This window comes from Trichechus manatus, unplaced genomic scaffold (genome assembly GCF_000243295.1).
Source record: "Trichechus manatus latirostris isolate Lorelei unplaced genomic scaffold, TriManLat1.0 scaffold00110, whole genome shotgun sequence".
Classification (NCBI taxonomy): Eukaryota; Metazoa; Chordata; class Mammalia; order Sirenia; family Trichechidae; genus Trichechus; species Trichechus manatus.
This window is the reverse complement of record NW_004444046.1, coordinates 4829562-4841980: the sequence shown is the minus strand read 5'-3', so window position 1 is coordinate 4841980 and position 12419 is coordinate 4829562. Positions and strand designations below refer to the sequence as shown.

The following is a 12419-nucleotide window of genomic DNA, read 5'->3' as shown; positions in this document are numbered from 1 at the left end:
ATTCTCTATCAGCCCAGAACTAAAGCAGTTTCCGAGGCCAAGTCTTTAGACAGGGATTGGACTGGACTGTGGGACATAAAGTGATACTTGTGAGGAGTGTGCCTCTTAGCTCAAGTAGATACAAGACACTAAATGGGCAGCTTCTGTCTGGAGGTGAGATGGGAAGGCAGAGAGGGTTAGGAGCTGGTTGAATTGACATGGGGAATCGGGTGGAAGGGAGGAATGTGCTGTCACAGTATGGGGAGAGCGATTAGAGTCAGATAACAATGTATGTATAAATTTTTGTATGGGAAGAAAGAAAAAAGAAATGGAACACATAAACATTGATATCCTAGGCATTAGTGAGCTGAAATAGACTGGTATCGGCCATTTTGAATCGCACAGTCATATGGTCTACACTGCTGGGAACGACAACTTGAAGAGGAATGGCATTGCATTCATTCTCAGGAAGAACATTTGAAGATCTTTCCTGAAGTATAATGCTGTAACTGATAGGATAATATCCATACGCCCACAAGGAAGACCAGTTAATATGACAATCATTCAAATTTACGCACCAACCACTAAGGCCAAAGATGAAGAAACTGAAGATTTTTACCAGCTTTTGTAGTCTGAAATTGATAAAACATGCAGTGAGGATGCATTGATAAATACTGGAGATTGGAATGTGAAAGTTGGAAACAAAGAAGGATCAGTAGTTGGAAAATAAGGCCTTGGTGATAGAAACGATGCGAGAGATTGCATGATAGAATTTTGCAAGACTAATGACTTCTTCATTGCAAATACCTTTTTTCACCAACGTAAACGGCAGCTATACACTTGGATGTCACCAGATGGAATACACAGGAGTCAAATTGACTACATCTGTAGGAAGAGACAATGGAAAAGCTCAATATCATCAGTCAGAACAAGGCCAGGGGCCGACTGTGGAACAGAGCATCAATTGCTCATATGCAAGTTCAAGTTGAAACTGAAGAAAATTAGAACAAATTGATGAGAGCCAAAGTACGACCGTGAGTACATCCCACCTGAATTTAGAGACCGTCTAATAGATTTGCCGTGTTGAACGCTAATGACTGAAGACCAGATAAGTTGTGGAATGACATCAAGGACATCGTACATGAATAAAGCAAGATGTCATTAAAAAGACAAGAATGAAAGAAAAGACCAAAATGGATGTCAGAAGAGACTCTGAAACATGCACTTGAACGTCAGGTAGCTGAAGTAAAAGAGTTGAACAGAAGATTTCAAAAGGCGGCTGAAGAAGACACAGTAAAGTAGTATAATGATATGTGCAAAGACCTGTAGATGGAAAACGAAAAGGGAAGAACACGCTCTGCATTTTTCAAGCTGAAAGAACTGAAGAAAAATTTCAGGCCTCAAGTTGCAACATTGAAGGATTCTATGGGGAAAATATTAAACGACTCAGGAAGCATCAAAAGAAGATGGAAGGAATACACAGAGTCATTATATCGAAAAGAATTGGTCGACGTTCAGCCATTTCAGGAGGAACCATATGAGCAGGAACCAATGGTACTGAAGGAAGAAGTCCAAGCTGCACTGAAGGCATAGGTGATAAACAAGGCTACAGGAATTGACGGAATACAGTTGAGATGTTTCAACAAACTGATGCAGTGCTGGAAGTGTACTCACTCATCTATGCCGAGAAATTTGGAAGACAGCTACCTGGCCAACCGACTGGAAGAGATCTTTATGCCAATTTCCAAGAAAGGTGTTCCCACCGAATGTGGAAATTATCAAACAATATCATTAATATCACATGCAAGTAAAATTTTGCTGAAGATCATTCAAAAGTGGCTGCAGCAGAATATAAACAGGGGACTGCCAGAAATACAAGCCAGATTCAGAAGAGGATGTGGAACCTGGGATATCACTGCTGATGTCAGAGGGATCCCGGCTGAAAGCAGAGAATACCAGAAAAATGTTTACCTGTGTTTTATTGATTTTGCAAAGGCATTCGAGTGTGTGGATCTTAACTAATTATGGATAACATTGTGAAGAATGGGAATTCCAGAACACTTAATTGTACTCATGAGAAACCTGTACATAGATCAAGAGGCAGTCGTTTGAACAGAAGAAGGGGATACTGCGTGGTTTAAAGTCAGGAAAGGTGTGTGTCAGGGTTGTATCCTTTTCACGATACCTATTCAGTCTCTATGCTGTGCAGATAATCTGAGAAGCTGGGCTATATGAAGAAGAACGGGGCATCAGGATTGGAGGAAGACTCATTAACAACCTGCGTTATGCAGATGACACAACCTTGCTTGCTGAAAGTGAAGAGGACTTGAAGCTCTTACTGATGATCAAAGACCACAGCCTTCAGTATGGATTACACCTCAACATAAAACAAAAATCCTTACAACTGGACCAATAGGCAACATCATGATAAATGGGGAAAAGATTGAAGTCGTCAAGGATTTCATTTTCCTTGTATCCACAATCAACACCCGTGGAAGCACAGTCAAGAAATCAAAAGATGCATTGCATCGGGCAAATCCGCTGCAAAAGACCTCTTTAAAGTGTTGAAAAGCAAAGATGTCACCTTGAAGACTAAGGTGTGCCTGACCCAAGACATGGTGTTTTCTATCACCTCCTATGCATGTGAAAGCTGGATGATGAATAAAGAAGACCCAAGAATAATTGACGCCTTTGAATTGTGGTGTTGGCGAAGAATATTGAATATACCATGGACTGCCAAAAGAATGAACAAATCTGTCTTGGAAGAAGTACAACCAGGATGCTCCTTAGAAGCAAGGATGGTGAGACTATGTCTCACATACTTTGGACATGTTGTCAGGAGGGATCAGTCCCTGGAGAAGGACATCATGCTTGGTAAAGTAGAGGGTCAGCGAAAAAGAGGAAGACCCTCAGTGAGATGGATTGACACAGTGGCTGCAACAGTAGGTTTAAGCATAACAATGATTGTGAGGATGGCGCAGGACCGGGCAGCGTTTTCATTCTGTTGTACATAGGGTCGCTGTGAATCGGAACCAACTGAATGGCAGCTAACAACAACAACATCTAGTTAGTGTATTCCCTTCTCCCTCCCTCCCTCCCCACCCTCGTTACCATCAAAGAACATTTTCTTCTGTGTTTAAACGTTTTCTTGAGTTCTTATAATAGTGGTCTCATACAATATTTGTCCTTTTTCGACTAATTTTATGTTACATAATGCCTTCCAGATTCGTCCATATTGTAAGGTGTTTCGTGGATTCGTCGTTGTTCTTTATTGTTGCGTAGTATTCCATTTTGTGAGTATACCATAATTTGTTTATCCGTTCATCCATTGATGGGCACCTAGGTTGTTTCCATCTTTTTGCTATCGTGAACAGTGCTGCAAGGAACATGAGTGTGCATATATCTATTCATGTGACGGCTCTCATTTCTCTAGGATATATTCCAAGGAGTGGGATTGCTGGCTTGTATGGTACTTCTATTTCTAGCTTTTTATGGAGGCGTCAAATCGATTTCTGAAGTGGTTGTACCATTTTACATTCCTACCAGGAGTGTGTAAGTGTTGCAGTCTGTCGTAGTCATCTAGTGCTGCTCTGACAGAAATACCACGAGTGGATGGTTTTAACGAAGAGAAGTTTATTTCCTCACAGTCAGAGTAGGCTAAAAGTCCAAATTCAGGGAGTCAGCTCTAGGGGAAGGCTTTTTCTCTCTGTCAGCCTTCTTCTCTTCGGTGTTTCCCCGGACTAGGAGCTTCTCTGCACAGGGACCCCGGTCAAAAGGACGCGCGCTCTGCTCCCAGCACTGCTGTCTTGATGGTATGAGGTCCCCAATTCTCTGCTTGCTTCCCTTTCCTTTTATCTCTTGAGAGATAAAAGGTGGTGCAGGCCCCACCCCAGGGAAACTCCCTTTACATTGGCTCAGGGATGTGACCTGGGTAAAGGTGGTGTTACAATCCCACCCTAATCCTCTTTAACATAAATTACAATCACACAATTCTGGGAATCACAGCCCAGCCAAATTGATACACACATTTTTTGGGGGGCATAATTCAAACCATGACACAATCTCTCCAACATTTATCATTTTGTGTTTTTTGGGTTAATGCTAACCTTGTTGGGGTGAGATGGTATCTCATCATTTCTCTAATGGCTAATGATCTTGAGCATTTCCTCATGTATCTGTTAGCTGCCTGAATGTCTTCCTTGGTGGAGTGCTGCTCATATCCTTTGCCCATTTTTTTAATTGGATTGTTTGTCTTTTTGTTGTTGGAGTTTGCAGTATCTTGTAGCTTTTAGAGATTAGACCCTGATCGGATATGTCGTAGCCAAAAATTTTTTCCCAGTTGATAGGTTGTCTTTTTACTCTTTTGGTGAAGTCTTTTGATGAACATAAGTGTTTGATTTTTAGGAGCTCCCAGTTATCTAGTTTCTCTTCTACAATGAAAGATTCTTTAAATGTAGGACGAGACAAGATTCCAGGCAGATAAATCAATTTGCAGCTGTTAAAGTAATCTAGCTAGTAGTGCCATGGTGACAGACTCTTAGGCTAAGTGATTAGAAATCAAAATGGAAATGATGAGAATAAAGGATATAGACACAGTATGTCACATGAGTGAGTTTGAGTGTGTGGCAAAGGAGAGAGAAGAATCAAGGATGACTCCCAGATAATTCTAAAATGGGGGACTTTAGAAGATGCCCGTACCGTTTGTGAGATAGGTAATAGGAGGAGGGGCTGGTTTAGGAGGAATAATAATGAGTTTGGTGTTTGAACATGAACGTACTGAGTTTGAGTTGGTAACGGACATCCAGAAAGATGTGTTCTGTAAGTAGTTAGATCTGGAGGTCTGAATAAGGATTTGTAGTGAAGGATTGAGAGTCATCAAGATTGAATTGTTTGAAAGCATTGGAGCAAATGTGATAACCTAGGAATTTAAGAAGAAAGAAAGTGCTAGGACAGGGCATGAGCTTTTGGGGGTAGGCAGACACAGGAGCTGGTATAGAAGACTGAGAAAGAATGGCCTGAACAGAATCTGCTGCATTTGTCAGTCAGCTCATTGGAGACTGTTGACAATGATGTTTTGGTGGTATAGTAGGAGTAAAAGCCAGATTGGAGAAGGATTCTTTATTAATTATGTTTATGCACTTAATTATTGATTTAAATATATGATTAAATTAGGAAATATTTAAAAGATACAGATAAATTTAGAGAATTATGTAACTGTATCTATCATTCAGTTTTTTAAAAAACTTTTTAGTTTTAAATAATTATGGACTCATAGGAAGTTGCAAAAATAATACAGAGAGGTTCTGTGTTGTCTTCACTCAGCTTCCTCTAATCACTGTTCAGTTTTAAGTAGTTCTAATGTTAATGTCTTGGGAGGGATTATGGAATTTGCAGGTAGTGTAAATTTGGATTCTATGCCCTTATGTGGCTCAAGCTTGGGGTTTTGATTTTTCATAGGGACCTTCCTTTCCCCCTCTACTCGAGGAGGGGTGGACTGCTCTTCATTTTTGCTTCTCTGGGCTTATGAGTAGAGCTTTCCCAGCTCCCCTTTAATGTATTGAACCGCCTTTTTGAGTATCTTGGCTCTAAATGGGGATTTCACTTCTAGCTCTCCCCTGTAATAGGCTCGGTAGCTCCCCAGAGGCCTTGGCGTTTTGGCTCTGAGTTTCTTCTTCCTTTCTGGCACCTAGGAATTTCTCTTTCTCTCCACCTTTTTAAGTTCAGCCGTATACCCTAATTTTTTATACCAATCTAGCATTTCTGTGAGTGTGTTTGTGTACATGGATAGATTGGTCCTCCTTGTGGTCTCAATCAGAAGTCTGATAAACTATTTGTTAGTTTTATTCTTTTTTTTCCACAAAAATGATTTGAGATCAGATTATATGATTATCTCGTCAAAAATATTATTTATTTTTAAAGTGGGTAATACATGCACATTCTATGCAATTGAAATAAAAAAGGGTATACGTATTTCCCTTTGCCTTGTCCCCACCCACCCCAATTTCCCTTCCCAGACACAGCCAGTTACCAGTTTGTTATGTATCCTCCTAGAGCTAGACTGTGCTTCCAGAAATAGACTGTGTTTATTCTCTTTAAGAGCAGAACTTTAAAGTACTATTTAATGATTTAATTTTTTAACCAATGTTCAGTATTTTTCCATCTGTTTGACAAGTAGCAACTGTGTTTTTTTCCTACTCTGAGACCTTTTGAGTTAGAACTTTAATTATATGTTACATGTATGTTTTTATATATGTGAATAGATTATTTGTGTTTTAATTTTTGTTCACTTCAGAAATGCCTCAAAATGTGACAGTATATGACAGAATAGTGTAAGCTGTTGATTAGAATGTTTTAAGTTATGTGGAATATTAAAATAATGAAACATTAGCTCTCCTTTTTGGAAGGTAGTGAAAATGACATTTTAAGAAACGTACTGGGAATTTTGTTTAAACACATTGTGCATATTCTTAAAAATTATCCTGATTACCAACCAGTGCATGCTGTTGTTTCCATGTGTGCATATAATTGACCAAAGAAGTAAGGGGTCTATCAGAGATGAACGTCTCTCTCTTTTGGGTCCTTAGCCATAGTTTATACTCGTTGATTGCCTAACTGCAGCTTGGTGAAGTTCAGTGACATGGAAGCAAGAAATAGAAGCCTGTGACCTAATATTTTTTCTTCCTTAGATCAACCTCTCCACTTCTCCTACACCTGCACAGTTAATAAGCCGTTCCCAGGCTTCCAGTTCTACCAGCGGCAGTATTACCCAACAGACTATGTTACTAGGGAGTACCTCCCCCACCCTCACGGCAAGCCAAGCTCAAATGTACCTCCGAGCTCAAATGGTAAGATATGAGCTACCAAATTTTTTCAGTGTTTAAGGACTTGAGAGAGATAAAAAAAAAAGTTTCTTGATTTGATGCAGTAAGAGGCATTTTAAATATTAATGTTTAACGAAAAATTTTTTGTGCTCAGATCTTGTACATTCATGTCATGAAAAATTCTACCTTTAATTGGTAGGCCTTCTTGGCGTATGAGATGGCAATTTGCAACACTGGGAAGCTATCAAAGATTCTTTAATATAGGAGTGATTTTTTAAAATATCAAATTTCCTCAATTTCAAAACTTTTTTTCCTGTATTTTAACATCTCTGAAATTAGGATGCATTTTATAATTGATGGCATCTTATAGTTATAATTGGTACTTACAGTGATACATAAAAATCATTGTATGTCTTTTATATCTTATGTAAAATTTAATGAAATATAGTTAGAGATATTAAAAATTTTGTTGTTAATTATAAATTAGAATTTATATCCTGAGATCTTCTGAAATCTGAGTTGAATATCCTGATAATTCACCAGATGATTCCTAGCTTTCATTATTTTCACCCATCTCAAATCTTCAAGCTTATTTGTATTCTCACTTTGATCTTTTATTAATATAAGAACATTAATTTGATTATTTGTATTTGAGTACCTACTGATTTTCTAATTTAACTTCTTAGCTTCTTTAAAGAATGTAGAAATTGGTTGACATTTATTTTATTTGATGTGTTTACAAAGTTAGACAAAGCTTTGACCCTGTTACCTTTTTATTTATATTCTTTTTTGATCAGTGAACTGAATATATATCTGGATCCCCAGCTCTCCATCTAAAATTGCAAAGAAAGTTTCCAGTCATATTTCTAACAAGAAACAGTGACATGACCTACCTTCTACTCATAGAGGCTTGAATAGATATTACCACATTTCTAGTCCGTTCCTGCTCCTCCCCCCTCCCCCCGCCCGGTATCTTATTTAACTAGTAATAGCTTTTAAGTTAGGTCAGACCATTTGACATGGTTGCTATTTGACCATTTTTTTATCTCTAAAACTGGCAGTTTCATATGGTTCAAGCTAAATAGAATATCTTCCCTGTAAACTTCTAGGCTTAGTGCTTTTTGTACCGAAAATTACCTTTTTGTGAAAGTTATACTTTGTTGTTGAATTTATGTAAATTTAGTAACTAAAGAACTGAAGTTTAAAAAGAGCCCTTAATTGGTATTTTAATTTAAATAACAGTGAGTTGTTTTGAGGAACTGAATAACCCTTGATGCAATTTTGAGATAGAGTATTTACAGATTCTTTGAAACAATTATCATGATTTACTAAGTTAAATAGATATTCTCTGAGTGTATTGTATTGCCTTAAACATTAATGGCATTCTGTTTCAATATTAAAAAAATTTAGAAAAGAGATGGTGACGGGTAAATGAGTTGGTTTTCCTTTTTTTTTGATGTGAAAGCTGTTTTGTTGAATTTTGACATGTGTGGTGTTTACATTTAAAATGAATATTTCTTTACAAATAGTTTCAAAATCAAGAGTAACCTAGGTTTGTCTTAAAGATCCTGTGTAGCTGAATGAAATACTGTCATGTAGTATGTGGCATAGTTATCCTTTGTGGTAAAGAGGGTTGAAAAGGCTTTTTTGGTGTTTCTTTACATGTTTCCCACTGAAATTTAATTGTGTCCAAGAATAGTGACTGTACTTGTCTATTTTAACTTTCCATTGAAGGAAACCTGCCCCAGCAGTTTTGAGATGGGAAAAGTTTAAGTATAATAGCTTATTTGGGGCAAAATTTGGTCTGAAGATTTTATATTACCAAAACATAATTTCTCTTTTGAGTGCTGATTTATTTCTCTACTCATTAGAATCACAAGCTGTTTCAAAAATGTTTATGGTTTTTTTGAGTTCTCTATTATCGGAAACTTCTCTTTGTCCTGTATGAAATCTTGGCTTAGGAGATAATCCTAAACTGCTTGTCTTTCTGTCACAAATTTCAGTCTCTCTTGCCTGCTATACATTGTGTGTGGGACATGTTCTTTTGTCTTAGGGTATTTTTTTGGTTTTCTGTCTGTACAGCTGATTTTCACACCCGCTACCACTGTGGCTGCTGTACAGTCTGACATTCCTGTTGTCTCGTCGTCGTCATCTCCCTGTCAGTCTGCAGCTACTCAGGTGAGCTTGTCTAGCTTCATAACGTGGTACTGGAGGTCTTGATCTTCAGGTCAAAGATAAACATGTACTTGGTTTCAGTGCTCTTTGTCATGCATTTCAGATTGAGATTTAATAAAACAGTGACAACTTCAAGAAAGTGCTTTTTGTTTTATGGAGATGATAACACCATTAGGCAAAGATATCTAGGTTATTTGACATTACTAAAGGTTAATGTAAATTTTTGCTAATGATCCTGTGTATTTAGTTTTATGGTAAAGCAGAATTATATCTCTTATTATGTGAGATGCATTCTTTTGTATAGATTCCTTTGTAAGCAGTTATACAAATAACTGTCAAGATGGGTTTAAGTTTAAAAAGTGAATTAAATTGGATAAATTTAAAATTTTAAAAATTGAATAGAATATTACTTTGGTTCTATGGAAAAGTGAACCTTAACTCCTTCCTCACACCATTCACAAACATAAACTAGAAGTAGAATATAGGACTAAAGCTGAAAGCCAAAACTATAAAACTTCTAGAAGGAAACATAGAATATCTTTGTGACTTTAGGGGAAGCAAAGATTTCTTACTTTTAGGGTAAATCGAAGGATGAGTAATATGTATGCTTAGTGTCTAGAATATTATAGATACTCAGTAGTATTTTTTTTTTTTTTTGCAAAGGGAGCAATAAGAAGGCAGTATACAAAGTGCTTAAGACCATAGCATTGGGATAAAGCAGAACTGAGTTCAAATTCTGATTTCAGCAATAATAATTGCCAGCTGATTGATTTGGACAAGGCCATAGTATTGCATAGTGTTTAAGAGTATGGACTGTGGATCCAGACTCTGTGGTTAGATACTAGCTCTACCAATTACCTCTTGCCTCAGTTAAGGATATAGCTGGCATATGGACAAGCCTCTTTATAACTGTTTTAACATCTATAAAATAGGAATAATTAATGCTTACTTCATAGGGTTGTTATGAGGATTAAATGTTAATAAGTATAAAATATAACAGAGTCTGATACATCCAAAAACCCATTGCTGTCAAGTTGATTCTGACTAAAAGCAACCCTATAGGACAGAATAGAACTGCCTTATAGGACTTCCAAGGCTGTAATCTTTACAGCATCTTTCTTCCGCGGTGCTGCTGGTGGGTTCGAACTGCCAACCTTTCAGTTGGCAGCTGAGTGCTTTATCCAGTGCACCACTATGGCTTCTGTCTGATACATATCTGATGCCATCGAGTCGATTCCGACTCATAGCGACTCTATAGGACAGAGTAGAACTGCCCCATAGCGTTTCCAAGGAGTGGCTGGTGGATTTGAACTGCTGATCTCTTGGTTAGCAGCCGTAGCACTTAATCACCATGCCACCAGGGCTCTGTCTGATACATAACACGCATTAAATGTTAGCTGTTATTATTATTACCCCTGTTAAGCCTCAGTTTCTTCACTGTAAATTGGAAGTAATTGAGTTGTTATAAGGAATCATAAAATGCTTAGTACAGTGCCTGACACATAATAAGATATCACGTTACTAATTATTGTTTTTGTTACATGTTGGGTGAAGGTGGATCACCAATTCAGTGCTTAGTTTTCAAGTAGTTAATAGTGAAGAAAGAAACACAACCACTTAAAGGATTTATAGTTCCCGAGGTAAAACAAATCAGTTGCTTAGGAAAATACAGCTATTTCTAACCCGTGCTGTCTGTCTAGAGCATAGTTGGTCTTGTGGATTCTCATGGAGAAAACATCTTACCCAGCCTTTAACAGCATCTTTACTGTGAGCATAGTCAATTTATAAAAGTATCTCTTCAGGGTCCAGTTTGGTGTGATCCAGGTATGTGGCTCCATGATAAGCTGGCTTAATTCAACGGTGAACTTTTGAGAAACTAGGGGAATAGATTGACCTTTAAGAATTTCTCTGTGAAGGTGGTTTTTCTTTGCTGTGCTTTTGAAATGTCAGTGAATGAGGCTTGCAGTGGTAGGTGACACTGACACCTTGTAGATTCCAGTGGAAACTTTCTTCGAGTTCAAGGCTGTTAGTTTTGAAAAATTTCTGCTCCACTTGGTTGATCAGTTAAACAAAAATTGTTTATGATAAGAAATACCAAATTTGAAGTTTTATTTTAATAATCTTTAAGTTACTGACATCACCATATTATAAGATTTTGTTCTGTATTAAAAAATTTTTATAGCATCCTGTCAAAAAATGAGAAACTTGGAATATCCTACCCTTGTTTACTATTTTAAATTATGTCTCTTCACCCACCCTGCCAAAAAAATCTGATGTTCGGAAACATATCATAGGATAAAAAGGAGTGTGTTTATAGAAGAGTAAGAAATCTTAACAAGGTTAGCTGGCAAATGATGTTAGAATTGAGGAAAAAGCAGTTCTTTGGAGTTAGAAGCTGGAAACTCAGCTCTACTGCCATCAGTGTCATAGTAACTCTTCGTTTCCTAATCTGCAAAGTAGGGATGCTGTGATAGTTCACACCGTATTTGTTAGTTCGAAGTTAAATAATTGACGTGAGAGTGTTTTGGTGGGGGAACCACCTAAAAATGTAAGGTGTGAAATTAGCAAAAATACCTCATGTTAAACATAGACTTTTTCAAAAGTCAGAAAGTTTTCATAATTCCATCACAGGGAAGATTCAGATGTACCAGTAGATGAAAGTTGGACAAAAAAACAAAAACCAAACCCATTGCTGTTGAGTTGATTCCAACTCATAGTGACCCTATAGGACAGAGTAGAACTGCCCCATAGGGTTTCCAAGGAGCGGCTGGTAGATTCGAACTGTCGACCTTTTGGTTAGCAGCCGAGCACTTAAACCACTGTGCCACCAGGGCAGGATGTTTTCTCTCTCCTCAGAAGTAAAATTCTGTCAAGGAAATCTGAATACTGGTATGTGGTCCTTCTAGTAATCGCTAAATTAACTTTGTAATATGTTTTAGCAGTATAGTTGACATGTTTGAAATTTATTGTAAATATTTAAGCCAAAATAACTGTAAATATTATAGCCGTATATTAAGTTTTGTATATAATATGTAATGTATTTTATTTCACAACATATAGTATATATAACATATATATGTGTACATACACATTTTCTTTAGAATTCCAGAAAAAGAAAAATTATTGTGTTAAATTCTTATTTAGTATGAATACGTTTTCGTTTGAAGAAAAGTATTCAGGATTTCAAGTTTTTGAGATATTATTCAGTCTCTGATTATCATTATTATGTGGTCCAGTTTATAGAACATTTGTGTCAAATGTTAAATTTTATGCTGTCTTTCCTTTGCTTCCTGGGAGATTTTAATGTGCCTACACCAGATATTTGTTAAGATTTGTTTGGTAAATATGGTGAATGGGGGTAAATGTTAAATGGGGTATTTTAACGTTAGCTTAAAAAAATCATAAATAGAATTAAGTATCTACCCCCCCCCCCCCAAAAAAAAA

At 37.1% G+C, this 12419-nt stretch overlaps 1 protein-coding gene across 11 annotated transcripts in view; it reads left to right on the top strand.

Moving 5' to 3' along the window:
• PHC3 (polyhomeotic homolog 3) overlaps window positions 1-12419 on the top strand; it is an 89237-nt gene that overhangs the window by 38068 nt on the left and 38750 nt on the right. For 9 of the 11 annotated variants that reach the window (XR_002825182.1, XM_023737896.1, XM_023737895.1 and 6 more), the window contains 2 exons: window positions 6666-6824; window positions 8883-8978. The exons of 1 other annotated variant lie outside the window; for it this stretch is intronic. Coding sequence is in view for 9 of the 10 variants with exons in the window: in XM_023737896.1 (XP_023593664.1) it covers window positions 6666-6824; window positions 8883-8978 (255 nt within the window). In the remaining variant the exon portion in view is untranslated. The remainder of the gene's footprint in view (window positions 1-6665; window positions 6825-8882; window positions 8979-12419) is intronic. One more of the 11 variants, XM_023737898.1, reaches the window with a different exon arrangement.